Raw genomic sequence first — 20536 nt, forward strand, 5'->3', positions numbered from 1 at the left:
GGTTCAAGTGATTCTCCTGCCTCAGCCTCCCGAGTAGCTGGGACTACAGGTGCCTGCCACCACGCCCGGCTAATTTTTTTTTTTGTATTTTTAGTAGAGACGGGGTTTCACCATGTTGGCCAGGATGGTCTCAATCTCTTGATCTTGTGATCTGCCTGCCTTGGCCTCCTAAAGTGCTGGGATTACAGATGTGAGCCACCGTGCCCGGAGAGGGATATAGTTTCATGACCAGATCTCTGCACAAATGATGGATCCCCCAAGATAAGTTCAAAAGAGCTGAAAAAATATCCACGGAGCTACATGGGTCAGAATTATTATCTAAAAAAAAATTGCCTATTTAAATCTCATTAATCTATTATTGCAATAAGACTATATTCTCCCTCGGATACTGATATATTTTAAAAATAAACTATGCATCTAAAAATTTTTGAAATAAAACCAGGAATACGGCTTCTGTTAGTAAGGCCAAAACTTTTCACTTATATTAGATATAAAATTGATCATACTTACATGTGATCTGTTGATACCTGGTTGAGGCTATGGACAAGCTGTGAAACCAAATTGTCATCCCTACAAGCCAAAAGGCAGTTCACCTCTTCTGCTATTCGTGCATTAAAGAGAAGGCTCTTTGTAGTTGTAGCAGGTAAAGGAGATGGAAGAGGCAGCTGGTTCAGGACTATTTGGAATAAAATCAGATTATTAAAAATTAAGTGACCGTAGCAGTCTTTTTAGTGCTTATCTGTATTTTGGGATTAAAAGTAAGTTATAAATATCAATGTGACAAATTATTAAAACGCATTCCTCCTCTTCCTAACAAACCTCAATCAACCCTACGAAACTTCTAAAACATCACTTGGACCATAATAGATTATACTAGTCTCTAGGAATAAAATTCAGCTCCCTTATATTCATCCTTGCTTTTCATTTCTTAAATTTTATTAACAAATGACTAGCGAAAAGGGCATGGTTACAAACTAACTTCCAATGTAGCAATTCATTAATCTCATTTGTTCTTGTTTATAAGATTTTTCAGAATCAATAGTATGCTCATACAAATAAATCAAATAACAATATCTGTTCATAAAGTAGACAAGTAACGTTTTTTAAAAGCTTAAGAATATACGAATAAATACCTCACTTTAGCAAGAAAGCATTCAGAGCATAGAATTCTGTAAGAATATTAAAATATTCTCCTAAATTCCAAATTCCTAGTTATCTCCTATTTATTCTCTTCTAACAGCAAACAAAGGAACATAGATGTTTTATAGTAGCTTAAATTCAGCCGTTTAATCTCTGTTTACCTAACAAATTTGTTCATTTGTCTAAAGGTTAAGAAAGCTCACTAAAATATCAGGTGTCTTTGTTTTTGGCTTAATTTCTAATCACCTATACAGTATAATTATCATGGTGCTCAGCCCCAACAGGTACCAACAGGATTTTCATTAATAAAAACACAGAAAATAAATTATTACTTAATAAACAGGGCTTCCTGGAAAGACAAAATATTTAGGTATAGCAAAGATCATGGGGAGAAAAACCAAAAAGAAATTCCTGACAGTATATCTGATTTTGAACTCCTATTTATGCCTTACCTACAACAAAGTGATAATAAAAACTAATGCCAGTTTCAAAAAGTTTTCTTACCTGAGTAATGCTGACCCAATCACCTACAGCACTTTCCTGTTAATCTAGACCTCATAAACTAGTTATGCTAATTTCCTAAGCTCAAAGCTAATAGGCTGCTATCTATTTTACCCCACTAAAACCAAATTCACAAAACAAAACAAAAGCCAGAAAAATTGTATTTGGAGGATACTGAACATGGACAAAAACATTTCTTGAAGATACTTTCTCCTAGCTCCCTTATTATGAAGTTCCAAATCTTGCACAATGCTATACAAAGAAAAGTATGCCATCCTCTCACTTTCTACCCTTCCCTCTCATATCTTTTTCCTTTTATTTATTCAGGTAGGATGACACAGTAACTAAAACTGTAGGTAGCTTTTTGTATCATTATTCAAGGACTAAGAATTATAGTTACAAATGCCTAACAAAAGAATAAATCTCTGAAAAATTGAGTTACATTAAATAAATCTCAAAAGACTAGCAATGTTCTTTAAAATTCTTAAGTCCTTAGAGTAAAATAGGCTGCTGATACCTCCAACAAGCTCCAACAGATTACTGAACATGACAACCAAAATAAACATCACTAAGAAGTTAGATAAATTAGGCTGTCAATTTTTTTTTTCTTTAAAGGGCAGTTTCAGTTGCTATTTCTGTAAATGTGTTTTAAAGAACCTATAATAATTTTTAGAACAGTCACTGTAAAAATTATTGTTAAGACATAGTAGAAATTAAATTAGATAAATTAGCCAAACTTACGGTCTGTGAGACTAGCAATCCCCGCAAGAGTAGTAATGGGGACATGGGGCATATCCCCATTCATCCTGAATTTCTGGAATGGTGTTGCCTATAAAAGTACTTAGTTCAGGTGCCAGCTGTCATTACTTCCCATTTCCCAAACACTGCAACACACAAAACAGACAATTATTTGTAGAAATATGTCAGATATATTACTATCAGGAAAATGCTTAATCACTATAAAAAAAAGTTACTGCTTTTGTTTGTTCAACCTATGTAATAATCATTTTTACATACCACTTACTATATGTTAAGCAATTGCAAAGTGCTTTGCACACATTAATTCAGTTCTCACAACAACCCATTACAGTAGCTACTATTGTTTTTTGCACTTTACTAAGAGGAAATTAATTTACAGTGAGTTTAAAGTAACTAGTGGAGCAAGAATTAGAACCAAAGCAATCTGGTTCCAGAGTTTGTTTCTTAACTGCTAGGCTGGATTGCTAGAAAGGAATGCTTGATCAACCTCGACAAGCACTGTAATTCATTTCCACACTATAAGCACCTTAAACATTTAACTTCATAATCTAGCTTCAACTTGCCTTTCTAGCTCTGTCCTTTATCACTATCCTACATAAACCACCCTCTCCAATCAACCTGATCTAATCAGATTCTCCCAAATCTCCCTTGTGTATTCCCATCTTTATACATTTCCTTAAGACATTCTTCCTACCTAGGAAGCCCATTCCTACTTTGGTCCAAATCCTATAATTCTTCAAGATCCAAAGCATGTTCCCATGATTTCATGAAACCTCAAATTCACCCAAATGAGTATCTTAATCTACTTTGAACTTATGACATTTATTGCCCAATATTATTTGGTAAATAATTATATATTCCTTTGTGACATCTTCTGAAACTTGTCTTGTTTCAATCTTGCATGATTACTTAATGTTCATGTACTTAGCTTGTCTTTCCAACTATCACTACATGTTTCTTATATGTCACATAACCAATATGCAACGACATAAAGGACAAAGACATGTGTTAGCATTTTTAATGTTCCCCATACAAATGACTTAATTGACTTTAATGTTTAGTATTTATCATGATGGAATTCTCTCTCTTCACACACAGAAAAATATATGAAGACATTCTGTAAAACTGAACATTTTGTTATTCTGTTCAAAGCCCCCACATTTTTCTCTTCTTATTTTCAACATATGGCTTGTAAAAAATTTATCTTTCCTTTAACAGTACTTGGTAAGTCCTTTTTTGTAAGCAGATAATATTTTAACAATGTACACATTAATCAAAGATAAGCTTTCATTAAGTTACTTTTACTTTATAAATTAATCAGCAAATGGAAGTCTATATCGACTAAACCATAGAGCTAAGATTAAAAACTGAATTGTAATTTCCAGTTTAAAAAGCTTAAATATTTATCTTTTTAAGGTTGTATTTGCTAGTCAGTCACTTTTAAGAGAACCTCTTAAGTTTTTGAGTTGTAAATGTCAAACATTCAAATGACATAATACTAATAATTTCCCTTACTCATATGTCTGAATGCAACATTGCAAATAGAATTATTTAATGTATAATTATATGGGTAGTTAAAATTAAAAATTTCCTTCACCCCAAATATTATTATTGTAAGACCTATTGCACAAAGGTACATTAAACAGGTACACACACACACACACACACACACACACACAGTTTAACAGAGTTATAAAGTAAGCATCCATAGAATCATCATCCAAAAGGCTAGCATTCTGGTTCCTTCTAGGGGTATTAACTATCTTGTCTTTGTGGTAATCATTTCCTCTTTTTTCTTTACAGTTTAAAGACCTTTAAATGTACATTCGTTACTAATTGCCAGCTAAGGGAAAAAACATTACTTTCCTTTGGTGAATGACTGACAAAATTTCTAGCAGAAGCCCACTGAAAGGAAAAGGCACAGGAAATAATATAGGAAAGCTATAATCACTACTAGCTATTCTGTATTTGTCCATTTGCTACACTGTGAAATTACTAATTTCTACTCTTTGAAATTACTAATTTGATTATTTAACAATTACTAAAGAAATTTAATGCAACATTGCATAGTTAGTAGTCACATCAAGCACTTTAAAAAGTTGGTTGGAATTTAAAATCTGATAAAGGTCACCAAAACACAATGAATTTTTCATAAATTTATCCTAATAAAAAAGCTCCAACTTATGCTTAGTAATTAATGGAAAGAAATCATTGAACAAAAATTATTTACAGATCACAAAAATATCTTGTTATTCATATACAACTCACTGTTGTACATGTACACTGCCATATTCAAGCAGATTAAGTAACAAATGACTGTATTTAATTATTTAACTCAGAGGATAGGAACCTAAAGAGAGTAATATGCTAGAGGATTCTACTGTGGGCTACCTGACTGTTTTCTTAAGTCCCAGGTGAGTAACAAATAGAGCAGATCCAACCCCAGGCTAGGATTTTTAGCCTAAAAATGACTACGTATTTAGTTACCCATATATGAACTAGAAGATTAATAAACCTAACCACAAGATTGTGCTTTTCACAGTGACATAAAAATGCACTGAAATGATGTCAACTAAATACTGGGAGTAAAGGGGAAAGGGCGGGAGACCAACAATACTTACTTGGTTTAAAGTGCTTTAATCACACGTTGATAGATGATTATTGACAAAAATATTTGATCTTCACTGCTCAACTATGGCTAATTCCACTGGAATCCAAGATTTTGAAGAACAGCAGAGGAATTTGGTAGAAATGAGGTTACAATGTTAGCTAAAGTCACAGCTTTTAATAAATGTAAGTAATCTGTGGAAATGTTGCTACTTTATGTTGGAAGGTGACCAGGGTCCATCAAGAAATAGTGTTCCTAGGATTCTAAACATGAACAAACACACCCCTAACTAACTAACAAAAAAACTAACATTTTTGGCTCTGGATTGAATAATGTTTTGGACTGCTTGGCTCTGTGAAAGTATATTGCTTTTTGTAAAACTGAAGCTGACATGTGTCCAGAACGAAACTGCAACCAAACTGTAAAGAAGATTTTAATGAGGGCTTTAGAACTGTCACTTAAGGTAGTACTTTACAATCTGTGACTGGTGACTGATTAGTAGATTATAAAATAAATTTAGTGGGTTGAACACTGAAAGGGATGGAGGAAATAGAACTATAAGGGTATACTGCACAGTGCTTTGTGAGTCCAGGTAAAATGTCTTTAAAATTCTGGGTAAATTTTAAACCAGGCAAAGCCATCTGAGAGCTGCTGATTTGAAAAAATGGAAGAGTGAGGAAAGTAGCCCACCTCATAAGTAGTGATGAGAATAAAATAAAATAATGCACATATATCATTTGACAAACCACCTGGCACATAGTAAGTGATCCAGGAAGTTAACAGCATTACTAAACAGATTTGGGAGAACAGAGGAAGAACAGGAGTCTTTTCAAAACAAATAGAGGGAAAGGCATCTTTTCAATACAAATAATTCCTACTTCTGAAAGATCTATTGTAAATAATTATTTGGCATTCCAGTATATATTTCACCACAGTATTATAAGTCATAGTCTTGGGCCTGCTCACCTACAATTATTTAAATCATAAGGTAGGAGAAATAAATACTGGCGACAGAAAGCAGAAAAAAATTTAACTGTTGTAATACTATGAACTAAATCAAACAAAATACATTGAGAAATCATTTATAAACTAAATTTAAGAATGGATTGAGGTTTAATTAAAAGAATGCTTAATTGGGGGAAGATATTATAGTAAATTATCAATTTAGCCCATTCTAATGAGTCTGAAGGGAACTTTTAAGCATTTGCCAAGATTTTTAAAGACTCCACTTCTTCATTTTATTTCACAACAAAATTTACAACTTCCTCAAGCAAACAAAAGAAATGCAAATAAAACAGTATCAGTAGGGATTATAACAATACTAAAATTGGGACAGATTTGGAATAAAAGGCATTCTTATTATCTGATGGTAGATAAACTTTCTGGAGGGCCATTTTGCACCCTATAACCAAAGCCTTAAAAAAATGCATCATTTTTTCTCAAGAATTTCACTTTTAGAAATATACCCTGAAGAAATAATCATATACATGTTGAAAAACATACACATGTAGATATTCCCACAACATGTTTACATTTCAGTGATTAAAAAATAGAAATGGTAACTCATGTTTGCTCAGCACTTACTATGTAATAAATTTAATCCTCATATGAACCTGAGGTGCTAATATTACAGTTCTATTTGATGAAGAATGTGATGTACAGAGAAGACAAATAATTTGCCTAAGGCCATACAGCTGGAGTCAAAATCAGGCTATCTGGCACATGGACACTTAAACTAACAGCTAAAATTTATAACAATATTATTAGTATAACAAATGACGGTACATCCATGAGAGATTACTATGCATACACAATCAATGTACGCAAAATATATAGCCAAGGAGAAAGAGATTAATTAGGCTGTGTGTTTGAATCCAAGCTCCCCCACTTACTACATAACCTTGGACAACTTATTTAATCTCTGCACCTCAGTTTCCTCATCTCTGATATAAGAGGTAGGTAATTATTATTAAATTTTGTTGTGAGGATGAAATAATATGTGTAAAGTTCTTAGAATTGTGCTGGGCATGTACTAAGTGTTCGTTAAATGCAAGCTATTATTTGTTACATATTCTTCTGCATCTTGCTTTTGCCATGTATATTATCTTAGAAATCTTTCATTTGTACAGATCTGTCTTATTCTTTTTTAAATATTATTTTACGGGTTGATTGAAACATCCAGTTTAAAAGTCTGTTAGTATACTATACCATGTGACAGTGAAGTATGGTGACTCTGGCTTTATGGAGTTAGGCTCCTTACTTTATAACCACATTTAGTATGTGATTCACATTTCTATGGCACTTCAATTACTCTTACTTTCTTCTTGATCTGAACTATTGAGCAGAAAGCAAAATTCACTTTGAGGAAAATCAGTTTTGGATACAAGATTACAATGAGTAAGTAAACACCATGATATTTTTTATGCTAAGTTCATAACCTTTCTTTTCAAAATCTGCACAATGACATTTTAACAAATGAATCTTAACCACGCACAAACCCCTTATTTCCTCCATCTTTGAATACACTAATAATGAGCTAAATACATGATGGATGTAAGAAACGATTTTGGTAACTTTTCTCATAATAACTATTCAATCTGTCTTAGTAATTTAATAATTGAAATTGCTTTAAACTCTAGTTTGTGTTGTTTTCCAGAAAAATATGCTTCATCTTGTCTTTAACATAACTAAAGCATTTTCCTTTTACTATGCTTAATAGTTAACAGTTTAAAATGCCATATCAGGTTACATAACAGTTCATTCAAACCTGTAAGTACCTCCTGAGTTATAAGTGGCACCCAACACAACATACTATTTCTAAAATATTTAGTCCTTCATGATGCATCCAATGAATATTTATCTTATGTTACTATGTCAGACACTATGCTAGGCAAGCAAAGTACAATGGCTAAGAAGATGGAACATCCTCTGCCCTTTAAAATTTGAGTTTGGCCACAAGAATGTGGTAAAGGGGGGTACATATTTTAGAGGGAGAAAACAGAAAGAATCATTGAATTAAAGCCTGAAACAACTTAACAGTGATGATTCTATATTTTAATCTCTCCACAAATTGGCACTAAAATAAAGAAGAATGGCAAAGATTGTTAAAATTCATGAAAAGATATTAAAGATATATTGCTAACCGAAAATATCAATGTGCACATCATAAGCTCATCAACCAAGCTAAATACTTTTGCTTAAAACACATTTTCATAAAAACGATGGTCTAGGCATGAAAAAAAAGAACATTACTAAACCTTTAACAATGATTAGGGGTCGGGTATATGCTGAGATGCTGGGGAATTCTTATTTTGGTGGTATTTCTATCTGTACTCCTTGGACTTTTATTATGATTAGAATATTACTTTATGATTCAGGAAAATAGTAATATAAACTTTGATAAAATAAAAAAATTAGTAAGTCTCCTGTTGCTGCTATATGTACATAGATTTCTCTGAATATTTAAATAATTACCTATGTTAAGCATCTTCTATGAAGTATACTGAGCTAGCTGCTAAAGACTAATATAATATGCAAGGTATATTCATAAACACTTTAGACAGAGCATATGGCCAGAGAGGTCAATTGGAGCCTGCAAGGGAGTTTCTTACACAATGTTGATATCTTTTTCCACATCCTTAAGCTTTCAGTTAAGACTAATTTAATAGTGATAAGGAAGACAGGGTGGGGGAGAAAGAGACAGACAGAGGATGGAAGCAGAAAGTTCTGTTAGAATACTGCAGTACTTACATGTAACCATGGTGTGATTTTGGACTTGTTCAGATTAAAATGCCAGGGTAATATCTAGCTGGAGATGTCTAAAATAGGAAGTTGGAAATTCACAATCTGACAAAAGTAGTCTGAACTATAGCTATAGTTATGGAAGCCACTTATTGAAGGTTGATAACAGTTACATTATAATAGATCAGATAGGCAAGAAATAAAGTAACGCTGTAGGGGAAATTTTTTTGGCACTTCTTATGTGTCAGATATTTATATATCCCTTTCCTTAATCATTCCAATATCAAAGGATTGTAAAGATTATCACTATTTCACAGATGCAAAAATTAAGTTTCAGGGCGTAAATACTGTGTCTACAGCTAAACAGGCAGCATGCAGCAGAAATAGGATTTGAACTCAGGTGTTTCTAACCAAATCTTATATTCTTATGTTTGTCTAAAGGACATAAAACTGAGAAACATCTACACTGCTATGGAAAAAAGATAAACCTACAGCAAACAGTAAAAGTTCTTCAAAGAAGGTAAGTGTCTGTTCAAGGTCTCTGAGCTAGTAATTCACTAGCCAAGACTAGAATATAAGTGTTTGATCTCTAGGTCAGTATTCTTTATACTATATTGTCACCTTGTGTGATTATAACATAATTTTGAATAAAATGAAATTTCATATATGTGGAATATTTAGCTAATTAACACCTTCTTTGCTAATGTTAATTTTTTTGGTGGTGGGGGAAAGGCTTAAAACTAAGTGTATATATATATACACACACACACACACAGATATATGTATATATATATATATATATACACACATGCACACACTGTTTTTGAGCAGGAAAAATTTAATATATAGAATTATCAAGTAGTAAAAAAATGGTTAACTGGAAGCTATAAAAAGGATTCTACAAAATACAGGAATGGCAAATACAGGAAACAGCTACCATCCACACGTTTAAGGGAGGAAAATATCTGAGGAAAATAAGAATTTGGAAAAGCATACTCATCTCACAAGGCGAGATTCAGACCTTGTTATAGTGTGGCTGCAGCCCAGCCTGTCGGGCAACAGAAAGTCTGCTGGAGTCTTGGTGGGCCAGGAAACTAAGGGTAAATCTGTTAACATACTATGCTAAGAACTAAGGTCAGACCTTAGAATTGCCCTGCCACCACTTGGAGAGATGATTGAAAGCTTTAGTAAAAGAGGAGCATGATTTCTGGGGGGAGAATGAAAAGGTTCTCCTTGCCCTTTGCTCAGCCTTCTCACATTAAAGAATTTTTTAAAAAGTTTAAACTAGTATATTTTTATTGTCCTGGTTTATATTACATTTAACATTATAAACCACCTAAAATCCTTCCAGGAAATAGGTGGGATATAAATGCTAAATAGCTACACAGGTTGAGTAAATAAATCAATCAATCTGTGTGGTACTACTTACTATTTTAAATAGGTCAGTGAGTCCCTAGAGAGTGGCACCTCTCCAGCAGAATCCTTTCACTTCAGTCAAGCCACCTTCAGATTCCTTTTCCCTGCCTGCTATTCAAGAACAGATTTTTCATATGCTATTTCAGATACTTCTGAAAGGATCTTCCTCAAATCCTAGCTCAAAAACAAAAAGTTCCCAATAAGCTGCACTGTAAAAATTCTCACTTTCTTTAAAACATTTCTGCTTTTCTAAAGTTTCAAATTACTTCCAATAAATTTTTAAAATGCAAAATAAAGCTAAGTTCTAAAACTCTCTTGAGACACTTGCTTTGCTTCTGGAACCCTGAGCTCTCTGCAGCCACCATGCTGGATACCAATGATGTATATGCATGTCCCAATAGTGTAGCTATATCACATATTTATAACGTGTATTAGAAGGATATATTTACACTACTGAGTACTACTATGCAGAGAAAGAAAAGTTATCACTAGGTAAATAAGGTTGAGATTTAGGGTTTCTCAAAAGCAGTTTATAAAAGATGTGTATGTTTGCTGAGAAATAAAATGAGTAAAACTATATACATATATGAACTGACTTTAATAAAACTTCACATAACTTTAAATAGTCCCAGTTTGTTATACAGTTAAATGGATTTGCAGAGGCCTGTAGTTAGTTACACAAAGTTTAATCGTACCAAACTATACAAAACTACAAACTACCTCAGGAAAAAAATAGTCCTGTGTCCTGGAATTTGATTATTAAAAATTTATTTTTACATAGAGGCTATGGAGGAAATTTCCAACCGTGTCTATGAATTGTTTGGATTCCTAGTCCACCCCCAACACACCAAAACAAAATTTGTTTCTCATCTTCTTTTATACTGCAAAAGAAATAGCCTGTCTCCAAGTCCCTTATATAGGTTGAAACTGTTGTCCAAGACTGTTTCATACACAGTCGTATTAGAAATGCAAAATCAAACAATGACTGTTTATTTCCAAATGAGGTTTAGGTTTTAAAGAACTAGAACATTAAGATCTAGATCTCAACTTCTGACCAAAACATATGTGATGATATACAATTAATTTAGTCTGCAATACACAAGGAAGGCTTTTATGTGAAAATTACTGAATAGTCCACAAGAGGGCACACTTTCAACTAATGTAAATAAGTGAGATAATTAAAAATTCAGCTTTGGTTTTTTTTTTTTTACTAGCACATCAAAGATTGGCCAGATTCCTCTGAATTGATTATTCAACAATATTAGAAAGCAAAAGATCCTGAAGTGTGTGGTTTGTTGTTTAAATACCGAAATGGAAACTTTTTGAGATGTATGTGAAATATAAGAAAAACTTGTGAACAAGACTTCTATATTAATATTAAATTATAAAAGTATGTAATAGTCTTTGCCATTTTGGTTCTGTTAGCCATTTGGAATTTGGCTGCCTTAAGAATCTTTTCAAGAAACTCTGGCTACTTTGATTTTTGATCCTCAGTTCAAGACAATCTAGTATGAGAACATGGAATATGCTTCAGATACTTTAGGAAACTCTCCCAATAGGTAAGATCATTAATAAAGCACATGAAAGAGCAATCAAGGAAGGGTATACATGGAAGAGGTGCAAAAAATCATGGATTACTTATGTGTAATCTGCATACTGATCTCTATCCTGCTCTAACTCATTCAAAAATACCGTTTCAGCAATTCTCCTCTCTCCTGCATCATCAATTTTTCCATATATTGAATAATTCCAATCAGCATAAAACATATACATATACAAATAATTCTCCCTACACCCAATAAAAACAAAACCCAAAAAAACCCCGCCCTTTATCTTGACCCCTATGATCTCTCTCCAACAATGGTTTAATTTTTCTGTTCCCTTTCACAGCAAAATTCCCTCAGTTGTTTATATTCATCCCTAATTCTTCTCCTACTTTCTCTTGGAACCCATAACCATATGTGTTTTTATTCTCCATTCCACCAAATATCTTGCCACAGTTAGCAATTACACTAAAATTGCTAGATTCAGTGGGCAAGCCTCTCACCTAATATGATTTGACTTAGTAATCAACAAAGTTCATCACTCTCTCCTCCTTGAATAATTCTTTACTTGTCTTCCAGAACAACACATTCTCCTAGTTTTTCTGCTGACTAAACTGGCCACTCCAGGATCCTCTTCTGGTTCTTTTTATCTTCCTCTCCGTACTCTACTGTTGATCTCATGCAGTGGCATGATTTTAAAATAGTGCTTCTGTGCTTATGGCTACCAAATTTGTATCTCTAAATCTGACTTTTCTCTCACATACTAGACTCATATCCAACTATCTAATCAATATCTCTGCTTTAGTACAAATTTATTCCCTCTCCCCAAACTGTTCTGATGCTAGGGTTTTTTTTTATAGTTACATATGGATTTTAGAACCATCTTGTCAGTTTCTACAAAGCTGCTTGGAATATGATAGATATAGCATTCAGTCCATGTAACAATTTGGGTAGAACTGACAACCATATTGAGCATTATGATCTACAAACAGTTTATATGTCTCCACTAATTTAGATATTCTTTAATTTCACTCAGCAATGTTTACTAGTTTTTGGTCTACGGTGCTTTCACATACTTTTTCAGATTTATTCCTAAGTAGTTCACATTTTTGATGTTATTATAATTGACAAGTTTTTGATTTCCAATTGTTAATTGTTAGGATGCAGAAATACAACAGAATATTGTATATTAATTCTGTATCCCGAAAACTTACTAACCTTACTTATTAATTCTGGGATCTTTTTTGTACAGTTGGCCTTCCGTATTCACAGGTTCCACATCCATGGATTCAACAAATTGTGGACTGAAAATATTTGAGAAAAAACAATAACAATATGACGATAAAAAATACAACAAAAATTTGAAGGTACAGTATAACAACTATATAGTTTTCTGTAATAGAAGGGTTTTTTTTAACTAAAGATTACTACGGAAAATTTTTTGTTAGGTACAAAATACTACAGTCTCACAGTGAGGTTAGCAAGAATTAAAACTTTTTCAGTCCCACTACTGCTAAACCATGTTTCCCTTGGGCTGTATTTCTGCAATTGGTTTCAAAAACTCAGAAAACAGTTCAAGAGAACCAAATATAACCACTAAATAATATAACTAATGAATGTGAAAAAAGATACTGGAATAGCTTTTTAGGGAGGATAATTTTTTTTTTTTTTTTTTTTTGAGACAGAATCTCACTGTCACCCAGGCTGAAGTGCAGTGGTGCGATCTCGGCTCACTACAGCCTCTGCCTCCAAGGTTCATGTGATTCTTGTGCCTCAGCCCCCAAAGTAGCTGGGGCTACAGGTGTGTGCCACCACCCCCCAGCTAATTTTTTTAGTTTTAGTAGAGACAGGGTTTCACCATCTTGGCCAGACTGGTCTCGAACTCCTGACCTCAAGTGATCCGCCTGCTTTGGCCTCCCAAAGTGCCGGATTTCAAGGCATTAGCCACCGCACTCGGCCATTTTTTTTTTTTAAGACAGAGTCTCACTCTGTCACCCAGGCTGGCATGCAGTGGCACGATCTTAGCTCACTGCAACCTCCGACTCCCGGGTTCAAGTGACTCTTGTGCCTCAGCCTCTTGAGTAGCTGGGATTATAGGCATGCACCACCCCACCGGGCTAATTTTTGTATTTTTAGTAGAGACGGGCTTTCACCATGTTGGCCAGGCTGGTCTCAAACTTCTGACCTGAGGTGATCTGCCCCCCTCCGCCTCCCAAACTGCTGGGATTATAGGCATGAGCCACTGCGCCTGGCCAGGGAAAATAAATTTTTAAAAAGTCAACTTAGACCAATAAAAAACAGCTTTTTACTAAGGATCTAAGTTTCTAATTATTTTAAATAGTTCGATTTACAGAAAAAGAAGCTATCAAGGGAGAAAAGTGACTTGTGACTCATTACCTACAGTAACCTTTCTATGATTTCCACTGGACCCCTGCACTATATGACTAGTATACAAATTAAGGATGATGTATATTAGGGATGTATTTTTTTCTAAATTAATATATTCATGGTCAATGAACTAATCATAACATGTAAGTTTTGATAACATCAAATACTATGTCCTTTCTGTACATAAAATTTTAAAAATTTAGTTCTGTAATATCAATTTTTATTAGAAAAATAAATTTTTAAATTTTAAGTGAGATTTCTGATTTAATAATAGATTTCCACAAAAGTAAACTTACTATGAAACACAGATTATTAAAAAGAAAATGTAATAGCCATATATCCCAGGGTAGAAGGCTAATGGAAACAGAATCAAATGACCATGTGTTATAGCATAATTTCTCAGGTAATGATTCCAAACAGCAAAAACACCTGAACAAATTCTTTAATTAAACCTGAAACTCTCCAAACAGCATTTTTGGTGTTTTTTTGTTTTGTTTTGTTTCTGGGTTTTGAAAGTCTTAGGATATTAACTCAATAGTGATTCCCCTTGTCCAGAACATGTGATAGCTGATTGATTTTTAAAGCACCTAAAGAAGATAATTAGGAAGAAAAGCTTTATCCTGTGTTACAGGAGACTTGTATTGTTGTTTAAGAAAGTGAAGTAAAATTGGGGGGTATAGAAAAGAGAGATATAGAAAGATCTGTTTCTAAAATTATGTTTTAACACAATTAATTATGACACATAAACACAAAAGCAAAACTAGACTTAAAAAGGAAACACAACACTTTCAATTAGAATACTGAATTGCCTGAACTTGAAGGAGTAAACCTCTCTTTACCTAAGTTTTCTTATCCCTGGGAGATGAAACTTATTAAGTGATTAATTTCTTTCTTTTTGATTATCTGATTTCCTGAATTTTTTTCAAAAAAGTAAACATTTATGTATCGACTATCATGCACTTAATACCTAACACCTACAATAGGGACAATCAGCAGTTGTTGAGGATACAGTGGTAAACCAAATAGACATATCCTCACAGACCTTAGAGTCCAGTAGGGATGATGAATAATCACTACGAAACATATAATTACATATTTGTGATAAATTCCGTAACAGTAACAACAACATTTGATGATACTAACATAGTGCTTAACATATGCCTAGCATTGTTATCTAAGGGATTTATATATTTTAATTCATTTAATCCTTATCTTATGAATTAGGTACTACTTTTATGTTCATTTTAAGACAATAATAACAGAGGCACATAAAGATTAAGTAACTTGCCCAAGTCTGATTCCAGAATCCCCACTCTTAACATTCCAGAGTCCTAGCTGTTTTTTATATGAAAAACAAAACAAAACAAAGTGCTGCAAGAGAAGAAAAGAAGTAACTAAACTTATGTTTGGGGAGGGAGGAAATGTCTCATTAAGGAAATCTCATAAGTAAGAGTTAAATAGGCAAAAGGGAAAGAAGAAATGAGGATCGGTAATGATTAACATATTCAAGTCCCTGAAGAAAGACAGAGCCTAGCTAAGGAAAGAAGATTATGTAACTGGTATATACTGAAGGACTGACACAAGATTAGGGAGAAAAGGTACGTACAAATTAGTTCATTCCTGACCTGACAGACAAGCTGAAGGGGCTCTCAATTTGATTTATTTTGACTCATGCTACTTCAAAAAATAATCTACTGGTTACTTACATAAATATCTTAGTTAATAAACATGGCACACTTAAAAGTTGCTTAGTTTTGAATCCATTTCTCTCTTTTCACACAAAGCTGTATATACTCCTTAAAAATATTAACCTGAAATTACAATAACTATGTTTACAGAATTAGTCATAGCTTTAAGGCCTGGGAAAGAACAATAGTTTTTCACAAATAGAGTATGAAAACAACTGCCTCAGAATAAACTTTAAAGGAAAAATCTAAATGCTAAGTAAAAGGGCAATTGTACATTCTTGGGTATTTATGAAATGAAAACTATGTTCATGCAAAAACCTGCAAATGAATGTTCATAGCTGCTTTATTCGTGCTATGGTTTGACTGTGTCCCCCCAAGTTCATTTGTTGGAAACTTAATCCCCAGTACAACAGTGTTGAGAAATGGGACCTTTAAGAGGTGATTAGTTCACAAGGACTCTGCCCTCATAAATGGATTAATGTTGTTGTCTCAGGAATGGGTTCCTGATAAAAAAGAAGAGTTCTGTCCCCTTCTATTTCTCCCCACTAATGTCTTGTGCTCTCTTGCTCCTCCACTTTCCATTATGGGATGACACAGCAAGAAGGTCCTTGCCAGATGTGGGCCCCTTAATCTTGAACTTTCCAGACTCCAGAACTATAAGAAATAAATCTGTTTTTTATAAATTACCAAGTCTCAGATATTCTGTTAGAGCAGCACAAAATGGACTAAGACAATTTCATAATAGCCAAAAGCTGGAAACAAATGTCCTTCAATGCAGAATGGTTAAACCAACCATGGTAGACCCATACTACGGAATGCTAGAACAATAAAAGGGAAAAACTATTGGTAAAAACATCAACTTGGATGATATAAAGGAAATTACACTAAGTAGAAAAAATACCAATCTCAAAAGCCTACAAACTACATGATTCCATTTTTGTATCATTCTTGAAATAATAACACTGTAGAGATGGTGAAAAGATTAGTGGTTGCCAGGGGCTGAAAACTCCCAAGTGGGCCAGGCGCAGTGGCTCAAGCCTGTAATACCAACTTTAGGAGGCCGAGGCAGATGGATAGTTTGAGCCCAAGAGTTCAAGAATAGTCTGGGCAATATGGCAAAAGCCCACCTCTACAAAAAATACAAAAATTAGTCAAGTGTGGTGGCATGCACCTGTAGTCCCAGCTATTTGGGAGGCTGAGGTGTAAGGATCACTTGAGCCAGAGAGGTTGAGGGTGCAGTAAGCTATGACTACACTACTGCACTCCAGCCTGGGTGACAGAGCAAGACCCTGCGAAAAAACAAAAAACAAGAGCACAGGTGTGGTTATGAAGAGATAGAACCTGAAGTAGTGTTTACAGTGATAGAATAGTAAGTTGAGTGTGCTACTGTTACACGTAACTATATGTACACACACACACCTGCCGTACACGCACACAATAGTACATATCCAGCTGGTTAAATATGAACAAGCTCCTGGATTGTATCAATGTCAGTTTCCCGGTTTTGAAACTGTAATACAGTTATGTAAAATTATATTATTGTGAGAAGCTGGGTGACGACCTCCTTGTACATTTTTTCCCAACTTCCTACGGATTTACATTATTTCAAAATTAAAAATTTTAAAAAGCAGTAATAGTCTGTGTATTCTGGACAGTACCTAGTTCATTAGTACAGATTTTTATCACTGAACAAAGTTTAATGTTCAAACTAGCTGATTTAGAAACTTTGCAGAACAATTTTCTTAAGGTTTTAAATGTTTTTACATTTTTAGGTGGAAGAGATAACTTTTACTTTTGATATAATTTCAAACTTAAAAAATTACATAATGAAGAAACTACCATAATCTTTAACCAGATTCACCACTTGTTTACATTTTGCTCCATCTGCTTAAATAATCGCAAACTCTTTCCTCCTCTTTCCCTTCCTCACTCGTGGTGTGGTGGTGGTGGTCGGGGGTGTGTGTGTGTGTGGTGTGTGTCTCCCTGAACCATTTAAGAGGTGACAACATCAAAGTTCATTCCCCTAAATACTTCAATACGTACTGGCCTAAAACTACAGTCTCTCAACCCTTCTCCTGGAACCAGTGGGCCAGGCCGGACATGGTCTTTTGGAGACAATAGAGGCACAAAAGTACGAGCCGAATCCTGCCAGTGCTATGCAAGCCTTTGGTCATGTCATGCCCGCTAAAACCAAAGTAAGTCCTATGACCAAATCCAAAGTCGGGGGCAAGGAAATATAATCTGCCCCTTTAGGAGTAGGGGGTAAATGGTGTGGTCACATGGCAAAGAACCAGTGCTATTAATGCAATCTATTATACCCGCTGAATCCAAGGTTTTGAGGGATGGGAGTTGGTATTTAATAAGTGCTTCAGGTAATTCTGATGCATACATATGACTAAAAATAAACAGAGGAAAGATATAGGGCAAAGGATACATTTTGATATCGAAAATAAATAAAAATGGCACACAGAAACACACATTGTTCTCCAAACTCCAAGAGTTGGTCCTAAAATAAGGCTTAAGTCTCCTTGTTAGTAAGGCAAAGAAGAAAATATTATGTATATAAAATAAAAGTGAATTAGTAGTTGTTCAGAAGTACAGCATTTCCAAGATGCAAAATCTGAGAGTAATTTCATTAGTGAGTCCTCAGAAAGACACTGGATGACATAATGGAGAAGGTCCTTAATAGCATTCCTAAAAAAACTAAAGATCTGTTTTAGGCGACTTCTCCTTTTCTTCTCCTTTCTTGGAAAAAAAAAAAAAAATCACATCTTGAAAGTACAATCCAGTAAATGCAAAGTTAACAAGAGGTCAAAATCATGCAATCCATGCACACAGATCTCCAATGGTATGGTTTAACCTAAAAGTAAAATTTGAAATATTCAGAGGAATGCAGAGAATGCCAATCTTTAGTCAGTCCTCTATTAATACATTTTCTCAAAATTGGGTGTTAGAAAAATTTAGAATGTCAAGAGTATATGGCTGAATATCATTAAGAGCAGAAGTACATGTTTTATTAATTAAGGCAAGGAATAAATGAGAAGGTGATTTTATGAAGTTTAAGAAGCTTACCCAAAATACATTCCACTTCTAGACAGAAGCCTCAAGCAGGTTAGAATCGTTTTTAAAATAAGTCTGACTCTGCTCTAATACATAAATGAATGAGAGGATCAAGATTCCAAATTTTAAAACTAGTGCTACTATCTATAGATAAATGCTATCTATAGTTTCAGGAGCTGAAAGCCAAAGAATTGATAAAACTTCTGGGTAATATTTTATAATGCCTGTTTAATATACCACAAATTCTCCTTTATACAAAGAAAAGGTTATATGTGAACAAATTGAATAGCCTCCCTAATTGTAGGCAATACATAGCCTATATTATGAGGTACAGAGGGGAAAAAAGGAAATTATATCTACTATGTGCCAGGCACTGTGCTAGTTGTTTTACTTTTTTTCTTCCATTTAATCTTCAATATAATCCAATGAGTAAGTCTCGTTACCACCATTTTAAATATAGCAACTTTGAGGAGTTTGCTTGTTTTTGTCCCATGATTAAGATGAGGTTAATCAGACTTACTTGTTAGGTCAAGATAAACTTGAAAGTAATCATAAAATGGTTATCCACAAGGAAGGTAAAATGGGATGGTAGTGAGAATTCTGGGCATATCCTCCTAATATAACTTTGACCTCTGAGTTACACACAATTATGCGTCACATAATGACAGGGACAAACGTTCTGAGAAAGGTACCATTAGGCAATTTCATCACTGTGCAAACATAATAGAATGTACCCACACAAACCTATATAGTATAGCCTACTACGCACCTATTGCTACTGGTATAGCCTAGGAAGCATGTTATTGTACCGTATACGTAGCCAACTGTAACACAACAGTATCTGTGTATCTAAACATAGAAAAGGTACAGTAAAAATATGGTATTAAAATCCTGTAGGACCTCGGTCAGTATGGTCTGTTGTTGACTAAATGTCATCATATGGTGCATGACTGTGTATGTTATATATACTCAAAAATCAATATTATTGATTATTGGATGAAAAGGCAAATCCTAAAACTGAACACAAACAGCAACAAACAAACCCAACTATATATCAAATAATATCATAATCACACACAAAAATTTAATTCAAGTAACTTTGATGACAGGACTATAACTATACAATTACTGAGTAGTTTATTGAAATGTGAAACCCTCAACTCCCTGCAAATAAGTCCACTGGGAGCCCATAAATGTCACCTTATTTGGAAAACGGGTCTTTGCCAATGTAATAAAGGATCGCAAGATGAGATCATTTTGGATTTAGAGTGGCCCCTAAATCTAATGACACACATCCTTACATAAGATAGAAGAAAGAGACAGACACACAAAGGAAGCCATGGAAGGGTAAGAGTCAGAGACTGGGGTTTTAGGTAGCCACAAATTAAGGAATCCCTGGAGCCACTACCATAGCTGGAAGAGGCAAGGAAGGACTCTTTCCTAGAGCCATTGGAAGGTGAATGGGCATGCTGACATTTTGGTTTGGACTTCTGGCCCCTTGAACTGTAAGAGAATAGATCTCTGTTGTTTTAAGTCACCAGCTTTATGGTATTATAAGTTGTTATAGCAGCCCTAGGAAACTAATATACTGGAATATATTCTAAGAACAAAAAGAACTGAAAAGAAACCTTGGATATTGTGTGTTCTGTGTTGGCACTGGTATTGATACAGCAATTCTAATACAATATGGT

General features: G+C 34.1%; 1 protein-coding gene across 10 annotated transcripts in view; it reads right to left on the reverse strand.

The window, feature by feature from the left end:
* Positions 1-20536, reverse strand: part of NIPBL (NIPBL cohesin loading factor) — a 185925-nt gene that overhangs the window by 106336 nt on the left and 59053 nt on the right. For 4 of the 10 annotated variants that reach the window (XM_055245871.2, XM_063619564.1, XM_055245874.2 and 1 more), the window contains exons 2-3: positions 2383-2525; positions 511-676 (exon numbers count right to left, since the gene is read on the reverse strand). In XM_055245871.2, the coding sequence (XP_055101846.1) occupies positions 511-676; positions 2383-2446 (230 nt within the window). In that variant the 5' untranslated portion in view covers positions 2447-2525. Of the gene's footprint in view, positions 1-510; positions 677-2382; positions 2526-5021; positions 5108-8758; positions 8827-12927; positions 13014-20536 lie in introns of all 10 variants that reach the window. The other 6 variants (XM_055245873.2, XM_063619563.1, XM_055245872.2 and 3 more) reach the window with 4 other exon arrangements.

The sequence above is a fragment of the Symphalangus syndactylus genome, chromosome 16 (genome assembly GCF_028878055.3).
Source record: "Symphalangus syndactylus isolate Jambi chromosome 16, NHGRI_mSymSyn1-v2.1_pri, whole genome shotgun sequence".
Classification (NCBI taxonomy): Eukaryota; Metazoa; Chordata; class Mammalia; order Primates; family Hylobatidae; genus Symphalangus; species Symphalangus syndactylus.